Source organism: Falco biarmicus, chromosome 2, assembly GCF_023638135.1.
Source record: "Falco biarmicus isolate bFalBia1 chromosome 2, bFalBia1.pri, whole genome shotgun sequence".
Classification (NCBI taxonomy): domain Eukaryota; kingdom Metazoa; phylum Chordata; class Aves; order Falconiformes; family Falconidae; genus Falco; species Falco biarmicus.
Window position 1 is genome coordinate 24,191,580 of NC_079289.1, and position 15,347 is coordinate 24,206,926.

Consider the following 15,347-nt stretch of genomic DNA (forward strand, 5'->3'; position numbering starts at 1 on the left):
TCCCATGCAGTCTAAGTATAGTTCCTGTAACCACAGTTCTTCATGAGCTACCTGCAGCATATTCCTTAATTACTCATGAAGTAACCTACAAAGTGTTAATAAAACAGGGACGAAGCAAAAAGCAACATAAGCAGAGATCGACTGATACCTGTTTAAAATTTTTAGAAAAAAGTAAAAGTCATCCTTCAGTCTTTATGCAAGAATACAGTGCACTTAATCACCTGCTCCAGTGACCATGGTGCCTTGCTGGCTGCTCTGAGCTTTCTGAGAATCGTTGAACTCCTGTCTCAACTCCGACTGAAGCTCTTGTGCTCTCAGATATTGTGCAACACAGAGCACACAGTTGTAACATGCAGCAGGTTTTGCTCGACAGCCACTGGCCTTGTTGTAAGCCAGTACTGTCTCCCGGGGGCACGCTCTGCTGTCATTCTGCAGCTGCTGAACTGTCACTGAAGCAGCTCTTTCCTACAAGCCAGCTGTCTAGCAAAAAGACCGCAACGGCCAAGAAACTCTCTCAGAATAAAACAGGGGGAATGTCAACATAAGTAAAGTTCACAGTAGCAGTCATAAGAGTAAACCTACCTTTTATTGTTGTTAAGTGGAAAAAGAGATGAGTTGCTTCAGATTTTGAACCTTTCCAGTCCCAGCCTGCATTTACATGGATGAATATGCCTACATGTCAGCCAAACCTCAAAGCACAACAAAGAAGGAACTTTTTCAAATGAGCTCAGAGCCTAGGAGTGAGGATAACACTCAGCCACCCAAGAGCAAGCTGGGCACTCCCTGAATGCAAAACAAGTAAGGGTCTCAAGAGCAGGTCACTTTTGATATCCGCAAGTCAAGCTAATTATCAGATGATTGATGACAACGAATTTTCCAAAGGGTCAGAGGAGGTCAAACCACTGCTTCGGTGGACCCTCTAGGATGCATCTTTTGCCCTTTTGAAATTCTGCAGGTTGTGCCAGACTAGTAACACAATCCCTCTCACCTCATCAGTGCTGAGTTTCAAGTCCTAGAAGCAGTATTGCATCAAGTGGAACTAAGCCAGTTGCTCCCAGAGGAGCAGATGACACATGTTCACATTCCTCCTCCTAACTATCAGCACCAAGCGCACAGAACCCTTGAAATCAGGGTGCTCAGTTGCAAAGCTGAAGTTGTCTGATGGTGTGATATGAAATGCAAGCCATCAAATACATGCACAGAATATGATTCTGTCCAGACCAACATGTAGAAATTTGAAAACAATGACACCTACACAAAGAGAGGTAGATCAAGAGTGTTTGGGAGTCTAACCTAAAATCCCAACTACTTCTGGCTCACCTCTGCTCTGCATTGCTCAATAAATTGCTGGAAAAACCTTGTGTTGTACACAAGGCAACAAACCAAATCCACCTAGCATGAGGTACCTCTTCATGATGGAGCATCCACTGTAGAGGAGTGACCAGATAGGGAGAACAATGGTTCATAAAACAGGTATGAGTTGGTCAGCTCCAGAGCCACGGCTGTAACTATTCTTTGCGATGTTACTCATGTGAGTGTTCCTATTTTATGAAGGAACATGTACACAAACACCTGAAACTGAGTTCACTGCCTCAGAAGTATCCATAGGACAAACATCCTGTTTGTGTACTGTGCACAAAAGTAGAGAAAGGAAGGGCATGCTTCATACTGCCATATCCCCTCAGCATTGGCGTCCCAGGAACTCTTCAAGAGGTTCAAGATTGTGAATGGGAATGCAGAGAGTACATCTCAGAAACAAACTGACTTAAGTAACAATCTTCTTCTTCGAGCACTTATCTATATGCACATTCACTCTGTGCACCACTCCCAACAGTAAAAGCTCTACCTGCCCAGTGTCTGCTAGAGATTGCTGAACCCACCTCCAAAAGGTACTGGTGATACCTTCCTCAGAGAATGGAGAAACTGAAGAACCTAAGGAATAGGCTAGTTCCATATGCCAGAGGAGACACAATTTCAAATGAAAATCAACTACATTCATTCCCTTAACCTAAGAGTTGCTTTGCTTCTTGTGCCACTTGCAAGAAGCATATAGGTATGGGAGTCTTTTGCTTCTGCATATCACTGGTACCAAGTGGGTTAGACCTGAATGTTGCTAAACTTACACAATATGTATGTCATAATTCTTTCATGACAATGATCTAAAGGAAAATCTAAATATTATTTTAATATTGTGAATGAGTGTTTCTTGTGATCCAACTTTCAGTTTAATTTTTTTCAGAACAGGCTGTCTGTCAGACAGCTACTGAAAGTGACTGACAGGTTGGATGTAGCTGCTGTTGGAGTTGGAAAGTAGTGCTAACATCCAGATCATCAGACTCCCTCTTAGTCTGTCTCATAGAGTGAGAAAGTACAACAATTATATATCAAGAGTCGGTAAGAAAGCAAATCTACTTCTATAGGTCTCACCAAACAATTCAGGTGGAGGTATGGAAAAGCTAGTGGTTCCAGGGCTATATCGTTTGCTCTCACAGCTGTATCATTTAGTTCCCAGTGCTATGGGTAGTCCCATAAATGAATGAGAAGGCAAACACCCTGTGTATGAAGCATTTCTCAGTTTTTTAATCACGCTTCTGACTTTTTGGTGTTTGTCCCTGAGCCAAGACTGACACCAGTAACAGCAAAGCAATATTCTGACAAAGCTCATCTGCCACCACTGTGCTGGGAAGTTTCAGAATTAACATGAGCGCACAGCGTGACAGACGCTACCCCACCTGCTGCTGATCTTTCTGGGGACAGTTCTCTAAAGCATTTATGGGACACAGTCAGGGGCCATTCTGTTTTTACCTAAAAGGGATAATTTCTGAGACGATGCCAACTTCAGATCCTCTGCTAAGGAGCCAGCTGCCCTCCCCAGGGAATAATCCTGGAAACTGTGTCAATGGTCCTTTTTTACTTGAGGCTTGTCTCCAAAGCATAGCATGCATTCTGTGGTGCACAGGCTTCTCTGAAGCAGTTCAAACAACACACGACATCATGAGACTTGAAGTAACCTTCATAAGGTAAGAGCTGTTAAAAGTTGAATGGAAGAATCAATGTCACCAGAGGAAACACTAAATACTAGAAGTGAAGACAATGCAGTGATGCAGCTGCAGAACAAGGAAAGCCTATGATCTACCTTCACGTCAGCTACAAGTTTGGCAGGAACTGAGGTCACACATGGGGCATGAATACCTTGTATCAGCGTGCCCTGGCGTGGGAAAAGCTTGAGTACAAATACTTGACCATCTCCTATACAACATTCAGTTTATCACATCATCAGAAAAGCTAGGAACTATCACTGCTGCTTGTACACACACATGCTTTGCAGACAATAAGCAGGCAGATTTCTGCTGTTCTATGATAAATACCTATGAACAGTACTGCATTACAAAATGATTGCTAACAGTGTTGTAACTATCTGTACACAAAATACTCTGTTAGTGCCAGATTTCAAGCACAAAACCATATCCAAAGCACCTGCTACAATAAAAGGGAAAAATTTGCTTCTGTTTTTAACTGACATCATTTAAACATACTGTATTCAGAAAAACTCTTCATGAAACCATCTCTTCAGCTACTTACTGCAAAATTACATCTTTTATGTGAGTTATGTTCTTCTTTCGAAACATAATATTTATGCAACATGAATGCTTTGTTCTGGAATACAGCTTTGTATGTTTATCCTCCAGTTATTTTATTTTTTTTATGGAACACATTTTGCACAATGAAAAATGGGACCACAAAGTGTAAGGAAGACTCAAATACTGGAAGTGCTAAATAAGGATTCTTACACTTCACCTGCAGATTACTTCCTTGGCTTCAGCAGTACTCTGTTTAGTAGGGAGATGCATGTGTGCAAGACTGAGAAGAGTATTGGAATTTTAGAAACCTGATCCAAATTTGCACACGGTAGCATTATAGTTTGCTACTCAGACAACCATTCTAGTGATGCTAACCCATCCACTCACATCTTAGTTTACTGGACGTTAGATGGTCAAAAGATAGAACAGCAAAAGGAAGTCCTCAGCAAAACAGCTTTCCAAAGTATACAAACACACACAAACAAACCAGGGATTAGCCAATCACCCTAAGTGAAAACAACAAAAAATTGATTCAATTAGAACAAAAGAATTCCTTTTGAATACACCACAAAAATATTTTGCCATAAATATCAACAAAATATTGTAAAAGAAGTGTTGCAAACAATTGAAATATACATGCTCTACATCTTAAAAGGTTTGGGAAGTATAGTGTGTTTTGCAAATATCAATTAATAGAATAAAGGCAACCTTATTTCACCCTACCTGTTGCCATTTGCCCTTAAGTGCTGGATCTCTGATCGATTGGCAATGTCTCTCGATTTGCTGGATGACACCCTGGTAATATACCATAGAAGAGTCATAATTCCCAAGGAGTGCATATTCTCTTCCTTTTTTGGCATTATCACAAATCTCTGCTAAATTCATCTTCACTCAGAAATCTAAAGGAGAATATAATCATCAGAAAAATGAATTTTACATGCTGTAGAGTAATTCAGACTGTAACACTTTAGTTTTGTCTTTTTCTCTCATAGCTGAATTGTATCTTTTCCACCCCCCCATTCCCAGCCAGTCCCCCTTTTTTTCAACCATTTAGCTCTGGTGTATCTCTTCACTAGCCTCAGGTTTCAGATCACGAATCACAACTCTTTTATAGTGATAAACCCCACAACTTCTCTTCTGCCTTTGGCCCCAATCCTATTTAATGCAAGAAAATTAAATGCCCTGCCCACATTGAACCTAACAAGCCAAACTTTAATTTGTAGATCACCACAATGTATTAGCAGCCATCAACCTGTGAATCACAAATCACACGAGGCATTAAATTGCTTTTCATACTGTTGTATTACATACATGCCTAAATGTGCCAACCAGCATCAGGGAAGTCTGCACTCAGCACTTTCAAGACCCCTCACCCTAATGAGATTACGATATGGTTGAATGACAGCTCTACTATAGACGAAGTTGAGAGCTTCATTCTGTTCAAATATTCTTTCAAAGTACTCCAACATCCACATGCTGAGTTGGATTTTTTTCATTAAATTTAACATGTCACTTTGGGATTTATGGCAGAGCTAGCAATCCAAATTCAAGACACCTTAAAACAGTGATCCCAAAGTACGACCTTCCCCTAGTCCCCAAAACAATTTAAGATTTACAGATTTTACTAACATTCTTTATACAAGTAGTAAATCACAGTGTGACTTTAAGGCAAACCCATAGCCCAACTTTTCCCAGTAACCCATTCAAGAAAGCAGTATTAAACCACACAATCAAAACTAAGCTGTGTTGTTCAGCTAGGTTTGTATTTAAGGTTCAAGATTGAAGCAGTGCCTGCTCCTTTATCTGAATCCTACATGACTCAAAGTGATGTGGGATTACCACACAAAAAGAGCATCAATTCCTCTCCCTTGTCCTCTGACTCAGGATGGGTGGCGTCCCTGACATTCAGCCAGATATAAACCTCTGGAAATCAAAAATAAAAAACTACAATTCATAGCTATGTAATGCAGAGAGTTGCATTGACCAAGGGGGAGGAGGCCAGCTTGGGAGGGTCATCCAACTAGCTGCATCAAGGGATTGGCAAGACCAAGGTGGTGGAGAAAAAAACAGGGAAGGAGGGATAGAGGCAGACAGGGAGAGAGCGGGGCACAGGGCCTGGCGCAGCGCACAGTTCTGGCTGCACAGCAAAAACAGTCTGTGGTATGGGAGTGCATGCAGTCGGAGCAGGCAGGAGCAGAGAGAAGCCAGAACAGGAGAAGCAAATCCTAGTTGGTTGTAAAAACTTTAGTAGTTTTTATAGAACAGACAAGACAAGATCAAGACGGCATTAAGGGGAATGTATCTTATGCCTTTGTATTCCCTTATGCTTAGCAAAATTCACACCTCTGACAACAAGTTAAACGTATATCCACATAACCTTCACTCTGCCCTCGCTGAACGCTGCCTATAGCAAACATGCACTCTGCCTCTCAACAGTGCCAAACTGATGGTCCTTACTGCTACCTGCAGCTGCACACCAGGTCTGCTCCACTACCTCTTCATTCCTGCTCCTTGTAACTAAGCCATGGAAACCTGTTACCCTTACTTAAACCCACAGGCCACACAGCTTCCATGTAGCTGAAGACTGATGACAAGAATGTACTGCTACACCATGGCTGGCACTCCACCAAGCGCAGCAAAATACATTGAAGATTTACTTGTCCTTGTGCCATGCCACACATTTCAGCTTCCAGATCATTCCCATGGGCTGTTATAAATTTCTGGGCAGGATGTAATAACGTCACAAGACAGACAGCAACGCTGTTAGGCACCATGTTCTGAAATCCAGTCCTGAGGTATGACTATACATTCTCCACCCCTACGAAATAGAGCCAGGATGGCCCTCTTCCACTGCACAATCCTGGAACAGGTCAACTGCCCCACAGAGCAAAGCAAGGAAGAAAATTCCAGAGTTATGAGGTTTTGATTTTTGGATTTATCCACTTTTTGTGTGCACCCATTTCTATTACCAGAGTCTAAGCAATGCATTGAAGCTGTTCCTTTCTCAAATTGTTCTTACTGCTTGGAAGCTTTTCTTTACAATTAATCTAAACCTGCCCTCCTTAGTTTAAGGCCGTATTGTTCCTGTAAGCCAGATTCAACCAGTTTCAAACACCTTCCTCTCCCTTGATTGTGTTTTCACTTAAAATAGTACAATGATCCTATTTTTAATTTTCTCTTCGAAGTTAAAACTTATTAAAATAGAGAAATGCAAAAATATGACAATACCTTACCTGGAAAAGCATAAACTGCAATACTGACTGTAATATTATCAGCAGAAGAAAAAAGCATTTTTTTCCCTGCATGACATGCAACACTTACTAGATGCCTACAGAAGTCTATTTCTAACTGAAATACAGACTATGTTTCCTTTTCATGTTCTTGATGTATTTTATTTGATTTTTAAAAATGAACTGCAAAAAATTTAAATAAGTCTTTCCTGCTGTATTAGAAAGATTATCCCTTTTATTTTGGACTTCGGTGCAGAACAACTGGTCTTCATTTGTGGTAATTAACTGTCCCTGTTCAGAAGCAATCGCTGATGCTGCAGACAATTATCAGGCATTACGTTCACATGTCAAAAACAACATTTTAACTGATTGCTGTCAGATAAAAAACAAACAAAAGGCTTGCCAAGTTCCACAGCCAAATTTATCTTTCCCTGTTAACTTGGCTTTGCTTAAACTTGCAGCTGTGGTCCCATGGACTGCTGTGAAAGCTAATGATCATTACCTCACAGGATCACAACTCCTGTTAAAATATATGTATATAAAAATAAGAACGAGGCTCAGTTCCAGCAGATTTGGATTGAAACTACATTTAAATGGCTTCTTGAAACAAAGACAAGAAGTGTGCTATGCCAGTGCTCTTTTTTTTCCCTTTTGCTGTATGCAGCAGCAGCAACAAGAATGGCTGCAAACACAGCAGCAGCACTGGGGGTTGCAGCAGGTAATGTCATTGGAGTGTTCACTCCCTGTTTGACATGTCACTTCAAAGCAGCACACACACCAGATAAAGCATACACACCCACTGTGGCATGAAACCCAGCACTGAGGGATCTTTCAATTCACTTAAGCGCTTTCTGTTCATTGTTTTTTGGCTTCTTTGCATTGAAACTCTGTTTTGAAACAGCAGACATGGAGTTAATAGGGAAACGTGTATGGAAGCGGGAAGGAGAAGCAGCATGCACACAGGCCTCAAATTATTTCTGTGTGGAATCTTCCAAGAGCTAATTTGAAACAGAGTTGAATGTTACTTTAAATGCAAGTGGGGAAAAAAATATCTTCAAATGAAGACATTCATCACAAGTTAACAGTAAACACAAATACATAAGAAACCACAAAACAGTTGGCCAGTGTTTTAATTAGAGATAACATACTATTGCACCAAACAGAAAACACCCTGGAGAATGAAATGCCATTTTCAAAGCCTTTGAACTACAATTTTCTGAGGAACTAGAAAGAGAAGAAACAGAAATGGCTGTGCTATCCCTAAAACTGGCTGCAAAATGTATCCTTCCCCAGACCACCTCCTGTACCAGCTTCAGGCATATCCACAGGGGCGCACCACCACTATTCAGGATAACAAGGTGTCATCGGCTAGGCTGGGTAACAGAAACAAAACCAACCAACAACAACAGACACTATGGGGCACTCCAGGGAGCGTAACTCTGTACACAGGCAATTTAGGCAGTGAGAGGCTTGCTAGGCTCTCCATCTTAGGCCGCTGGACCCAGGCTGGCTCCACACATCACTCTTCTCTCTAGCACAGTCTCCAGGGCTTCTGGTATTAGTACCACACCAAAGCCAAGCTAGTGTTCAGGTGGCACCAGCCCTGAGGTGACTGATCCCTCCTCTGACAGGACGCAGGGCTCAGATACCTGAAGGATTCTGCAGGGCCTGTCCAGACCTCAACGAAGTGGAACTCTGCCCAAATCAATAATCCCTCTGGCCATTTGTGCAGCCACTGGCTTTTCTGCACATCACACGTGTAAGCACTTCTGGTTGAGCAAACATGCCACCGAAGGCTCCCAAGATGGGTCTGTGCAGAGCCAGCTTGGGTTCAAAGTGTTTATTAGGTCAGTTTCTGTGCCAAGAAAGGCAGTTAAACTGCTTCTGCACCTGATCCCGAGTGCGGCATATCCATGTTCCCACAGCACTGCAGCTCATGAGCCCTGCCAGACCATAATCAGCTCTACAACAGTTCAGTTCTGGTGCTGCTACATTCCTAGCACAGCCAATCTGCAACCCAGATAAACCTTCCATGAATAATTGCAGGTTTAATGGACTCACACGTGTTTATAACCCTGACTCATATGATCAGAATCTAGGCCTGAATACTTTTCCATCCTTTGAATTCCCCTCTGAATTCCAAAGAATTGCCTCTTTAGGACTATGAATGTGGTTTTTTTTAATTAGAATTCTGTTTTTAAATTGTTCTACAAAATGCTATATATTCTTTAAATATACATTTATATGCATATTGCTGCTAGTGCTACAGGCATCAAGTCTTCAGATTTCAGCAAATCCCTAGAAGAACTTCTCAATTATTTACACAGAAAACTAGACAAAGGCCTGTTGTTGTTTCCCTGTCTTCCATTGGCTTTTCAATCTTGAGATAAAACTCTTTAAACTGAAAGAGGGTAGTTTTATATTAGATATTAGGAAGAAATTCTTTACCATGAGGGTGGTGACACAGTGGAAAAGGTTGCCCAGAGAAGCTGTAGATGCCCCATCCCTGGCAGTGCTCAAGGCCAGGCTGGATGGGGCTTTGAGCAGCCTGGTCTAGTGGAAGGCGTCCCTGCCCAGGGCAGGGGAGTTGGGACTAGACTGTTGCCTAAACTCTGGGATTATCAAACTTGGATTTAGTGTTTAACTATATGTTAAACAAATCTGTGCACAGAGTTTAGGTCAAGCTGACCCTCTAAAGTCGTCAAAATTGATGAATGAAAGGACTTCTAATCAAGGGAGTCAACCTTGGGAAACAAAGAACAGATAGTGAAAAGAACACCATTATCTATATTATGCAGAAATATACAATAATATATATTATCTCCAAGTGAGAAAGTTCTGGCCAAATGAAGAGACAAGCAGATAAGGTGTCACAATACACAGAGAATTAGTAAACAGGACAAAGGTAATTGTCATAGCGAGAAATCGCGACCTCCAACTCAAATAGCTCCCCCGCAAAAGAGGGCAAAACCCCACTTGGGGAGCATGTGTAGTTAGTTAAAAAACTTTAGTGCTGTCTGAGGATGCATACTAATTTGCATTAGAAGCAAGAAACTTGTAACCAATCCTCTGTGTAAATGAAAATGAATATGTAATGTACTATGAATATGCCAAGTACTCTATTGTATATAATGTGTGCCCTCGAGTCACTTGGTGTGCACATTAGGAGGAAATATGCCCTGTGCACCCAGTGTTGCAATATACCACTGTCAGCTTTCTAAACTATCATTTGGTTTGGAGAGTTTTCTTAGTTACAATTTTCGGTAACAAGATGATCTTTAAGGTCCCTTCCAATCCAAACCATTCTGCGATTCTATGATCGTGAATAGCTCAGGGCAGGAGGATCCATTCCTCTCCATCACCTGCTCATAAGCCCAAGTCTCCAAGAGCAAAGCACCCTGGAAGCATGCTGCAGCAGCAATGATCACTTCTGCACCTGGCATGTACCAGGAGCTGCAAGAAGCCTAAGCCTGCCTAGCATGTATCTGACATGGGAGTAGGTGGAATGAAAAAAAAAAAAAAGAAACTGCAAAAAACCCTTCAACTGCAATAAAAATCAAACATCCATTGGAAAGAAACCTATGTCTGTGACATTTGAAACTGTATAAGGAATAGACATTCAATATTCAGCATACACAAGGGAGCACTAATGCATTGATCCTTTTAAGATACAGATTTTCAGTAAGAAAAAAATAACTCCCTCTAATATGCCAACCATAAATATGTATATTTGAAATATGGTATGGAACACAGGAACTGTAATTTTATTCCCCCTCATGCCTGTTGGAGAATACAAGATAAAGGATAACACTATAACTTGTCATCAGAGGACACGGAGAAGGGAAAGAGACAAACAGCAACACTGCCATCGTGACAGAAACGTGGGCACAATAGAAATGAAGCAGAATTATTCTAAAAGGTAACACTATGTCTGTGCACGTAAAGATGACCTAGGGCAAGAAGCTCAACAGAGCCTAAGTGCAGTAGGTCACATGAAACTGCGAACTATGAAGTAAACTGGTTGGGGAAACTTTCCAGGGCCACCAGCTCCTGGCTTTCTTTGACCACTGCCTCCTCCATCTCCATTTACCCAGCCTCCCATCTACTCTGCCTTCTGCACAGCCCTCCCCTTGCATCTGCTCAGCCACTCTTTCTCCAGCAGATCTTTCCCCTCTCATCGGTCTACTTCTGTTCCCATGTGCCCCCTTCCTTGTATGCTTTCCTCAGCCTCCAGCAGAGCCCTCTCCACTCGCATCCACACAGCATCCGACCCTTTCCTTGCCGCCACCCAGCCCCACCCCTGCATTCCCTCCTCCCGCAGCACGCCGCCCCCTGCAGCCCTCCACCCGGCCTGCCGCATGCCCCGCCCCGGCTGCCACCGCCCCCCCTCGCATCCCGCCCCTCCTCCAGCATCTTCCTCCTCCTCCTCCTCCTGCACCACCCCCGCCCCGGTCCGCCCCGCACCCGCCCCTGCGCCCACACCCCCGCAGGCACCGCGCTCCCCCGCCACGCTGCCCCTCCCTCCAGCCCCCGCCCCCGGCAGCGGCAAAGGGCCAGCCGGGCCCCCCGCCCGCAGCGCTCCGGCCCCACCATCCCCTCAGAGGCGGCTCCGGAGAGACAAATCCCCTCAGCGCCCTCGTTACCACCTCACAACAGTCCCCTCCGCGGGGGCCAGCCGCGGTCCCCCTTCCCCCCCCAGCCGAGCGCACTGGGGTTTGTAGTTCCCACCCGCCGCCTCTCCCCTCAGTCCCCAGCGCCCGGCGGGGGGGCGCGAACTACGCTTCCCAGCAGGCTCCGCCGGGCGCTGCCCGCCGCCAGCCTCTCGCCGCTACTCCCCCCCTCCGTCCGCCACCTCCCTCGGCGCGGCGGGACGGCGGCCGTTGGGCCGAGGGCCGAGCCGCCGCCCGCCCCGGGCAGCGCCGTGAGGGGCCGCCCTGTAGCCGGGCCCTGCCGTTACCTGGGAGAGCCAGGGTGCGTGTCCGCGGGCGGGAGCGGAGCGGGGAGGGGGGCGCAGCGCTTCTGCTCTGTCAGAGCGGGGTAGGGGGGGGGTGAGGGGACCGGGGCGGGGGGGGCGCGCGCGCGCGGCGACGGGTGGTTGCCGGGGCGGGTGGGGGGTGCGCGCGCGTGGCAACGGGCGGTTGCCATGGCGGCGGCGGCGGGGCGCGGGGAGGGGGGGGGCGCGGCGTCCCGCTACCCCGCCCCCACCGGCAGCCCGCCGGGCCCTCGGGCGGTGCCGGGCCCGCTGCGGAACGAGCTGGCGGGCGGCCAGGCTGCGGCCTCCCCGGAGCGCCCCTCGGCCTCGCCGCGGCGGGAGGAGAGGGCGGCGCTGTCCCGGCGAGCTTCACACAAAGGGACATCCCGCTGCGAGCCCGGGGGCGGCAGCGCCCGCCTTCCGGCGGTGCCCGGGGGATCTGTGCCCGGGAGCTGCCGGGCGGGGCGCAGGGCGAGGGCCAAGCGCGGCGGCGGGCGGCCCGGCGGCGGGGGCCGGCTGCGGGCTGGGCGGGGGCCGGCGGCCGGACGCGCCTCCGGTACGAACCGTCCCGCTTCGCTTCAGCGGCGGGAGGGGCCGCCTGCCCCCCGCGGGGGCGCGCACCGAGGCCGGGCACCGTCTCCGCTGGCGGGTGTCGTTGCTTCAGTGTAACGGTGACGGGACAGATGCAGGGATTTGCCTGTGACCGGACCGCAGCCGTGCCCGGCACCGCCCGGTGTGTGTCGCCGCCGACAGTGAGCGTCGCCGCCGCTTCTCCAGCGTGTGCCCCGCAGCGAGCGCGGGCAGCCTGGCCCGCCAGCGGAGCGGTGCGGCTGGGGACCTCTGAGGATGGCGTTTCACCGTCAGTGCAAGCCAGCCCGTGTCCGTATTGCCACCGAAAGGGGCGGTCCTGCCTGCCTCTCTGACCGTGGCTGTGCTTTCCTGTTGGTTATTTACACCGCAGTAACACGTTGCCATCTGGCGAGGCGAGCGTGCTCTCTGATCCGGTGGAAAGCCAGTCATGCCCCTCCGAAACATCGCCGGAGCTCAGCGGGATCGCGTTCCAGAACTGGCCGATCCTGCAGAGCTGCCGCAGGCACGAGCGAGGCGGAGGAGACGGGGAGGCAGGAGCAGCCCGCAGGTCCCAGCGGATCTGAGCTGACTGCCCGCAGCTGCACCGCTGCAGTGAGTCCTTACGGCTGGAGCTGCCCTGTGACAGCTCTGGGAGTGTCCCACTGATGGTGATCTTGTGATGGCTCCCAAGAATGCCACGTGATTTCTCCCGAAAATGTCAATTGTCGTTACCTTAAGGTAGCAGCGTGAGGTTGTATCTCGCAATAGGGTTCTCAGAAACGTTTAGCTGACACAAGTGAAAGAGCAGGGATTGAAACTAAAAGCTCAGTGTGCCTCTTAAACAATACAGCATGTGTGAATGTGTCACTCATATATCTACAGATCTCGCTTCCCTCAAAATCATGTGGAGATTCTTATGCCTTTGTGCGTATTTTAGAACTGGGGCCAAAATCGTGATGAATTCGTAACAGCTGCAACTCCAGCTTCCCCTTTTCCACATTTCTTCGAACTTGCCTGCCCATGACATCAATTCCTGCTGGTTTTTCGCATACGCAGAAGCATAGATGCTGTGCAGACTCTACAGAGCTCAACAGTTCTTGGGGAGATCAGATCATAAGCAGCCTGCTCCCAGCACTGCTATAATGTCTCTTCCCACTAGACCATATACCTCTTATCGCATTAGGTGACACAGAGAAGGCTGGTTATTGAGTCATAATCCCTGTATGTTTGGTTAGGGACTTTTTTTCCCCATCCATTTTTTTTAGTAATTCTTGAGTCAAGTGGAGCGGCTTCATAGTGGAAGAGGGTACCCGTACTACTGCTGTTCTCCCTTTGAAAAGTAGTTGCTCAACGACAGAGCAATAGCAGCGTCACCCTAGTTAGACCTCTCAGAGGGAAAGCATCGGTCTGCGCAGTTTGGCAAGATCTACTACATGACTAGGTCAGCAGAAAGAGAACCACATCTCCAGGTTCCTAGCCCTGCACGCTAGGTTTATGTAAGGATCATAGGATAATTCAGGTTGGAAGGGACCTCAGGAGGTCATCTAGTCCCGCCAGGCAGTCAGTAGTTCATAAACTTGCTAATAAGGTAAATGAATGGTTGTGAGTGTGAAATTTCATAGCCTTTCCTGTTGCTGAAGTCAGACTCCAGCAGATCTGGCTGGAGCAATGCAAAAAATACTGCTTCTCGACCATCTATTCTGCCTCCTTACTGAAGGTTCCTGCCTCCACAACAGTCCCTGGATTGGAACACTAATGTTTCTAATCCATTTTAATACAAAGTATGACATTAAAGTCATCTTTATCAGCAGTCTAATCTAATTTGCTGGACCTGGTATTGAAGCAGCTAGGACTAGCGTGTGCGTTTCATTCCACCGACTGCTGTGAGTCAATAATTTCAGGCAAAGAGAAGGTAAGACATTGCTGGGAGGGGGGGTGACCCCTTAGGCAACTGAAGCTTGTTCTACTATGAGTATATTCTCACGGCTTACATCTTTGTATCTTTTGATAGAGGCTATAAAACTAGCACTTCATGTATAAGACATGATGTTGGTGGGTGTCAGCGGCAGTGGTTATGCAGGCTCCAGCTGTGTTGGTGGAGGAGAGCATTACTCACAGCCAAACCCCAGAGACTTATCCTGCCCCTTTCCAGCAATCTGCAAATCTGCCAGCAGAGCTGATTGTGTGCCCTCTCTCTCTGATTTATTCTAGTCAGTTCAATCAGAAGCCGATATAAATTAATATAACACTTCTGCCATGAACATTTGATTTGGTTCAAAGGTGTCTCCAGCTAGAGTAATTGCAGACACTGTCAGATAAGTTTAAAGCTATCCACTCTTAGGGTCTGTGTCAGATTAACAAAACTGGTTTCTGAATTGATTTGGTTATCGTTACATAAATTCCGTAGACTGTGTCTTAACTCAGATGGCTGGCACAGGCTTTTAGCACAAAGTAGCAGAGAGCATCATTTGTTACCTCCTCCCACACACAAACTTCTGCAAGAGAAGGTTGAAAACATACATGTCTGTGAATTACGAACTGCCCTTTGCTTTTATCTTCCCTTCCCCTTGCAATTATATTTAGCTAGACTACAGGAATTATTGTGCCTTCTTAATAATCTTTAATGCCTACATGCAAACATAACTCTTTACCAAAGGTGTTACAGGCTACTTTCAGAAATGCTGGAATAATGGAGGGTGAAAAACAGTAGGGAAGCAATAGCGAAAAGAAGGTGCATGTTACGTATTCATGGACATTAACCTTCCAAGGGAAGTTATGCACAACTCAGTAAAGGCATCAGTAGCAATTTAATTTTCATGCACATACAGTAATTGGTCTTCTGTGTAGATATTTTTAAGGTATGATATTAATCAGTATGACACATACACCAATTTCTGTACTACGAAAGAACCTCAGAGTCTGAACCTTGAGAAATTGTGATGGGGTGGCAACACAGAAGGATTTAGTCAACATCTTCCATACAAGGTGCATCTC

General features: G+C 46.3%; 1 protein-coding gene and 1 long non-coding RNA gene across 10 annotated transcripts in view; one reads left to right on the top strand and one right to left on the bottom strand.

Annotated features, from left to right (window-relative positions):
- KATNAL1 (katanin catalytic subunit A1 like 1) overlaps positions 1-12,482 on the bottom strand; it is a 38,610-nt gene extending 26,128 nt beyond the window's left edge. For 2 of the 9 annotated variants that reach the window (XM_056327187.1, XM_056327181.1), the window contains exons 1-2: positions 12,348-12,482; positions 4,305-4,480 (exon numbers count right to left, since the gene is read on the bottom strand). In XM_056327187.1, the coding sequence (XP_056183162.1) occupies positions 4,305-4,441 (137 nt within the window). In that variant the 5' untranslated portion in view covers positions 4,442-4,480; positions 12,348-12,482. Of the gene's footprint in view, positions 1-2,805; positions 3,028-4,304; positions 11,082-11,457; positions 11,856-12,347 lie in introns of those variants that run through there. The other 7 variants (XM_056327184.1, XM_056327178.1, XM_056327186.1 and 4 more) reach the window with 5 other exon arrangements.
- A 2,780-nt stretch (positions 12,483-15,262) lies between these two features.
- Positions 15,263-15,347, top strand: part of LOC130144095 (uncharacterized) — a 59,208-nt gene continuing 59,123 nt past the window's right edge. Inside the window, exon 1 of the long non-coding RNA XR_008820005.1 lies at positions 15,263-15,338. This is a non-coding gene — a long non-coding RNA (uncharacterized LOC130144095). The remainder of the gene's footprint in view (positions 15,339-15,347) is intronic.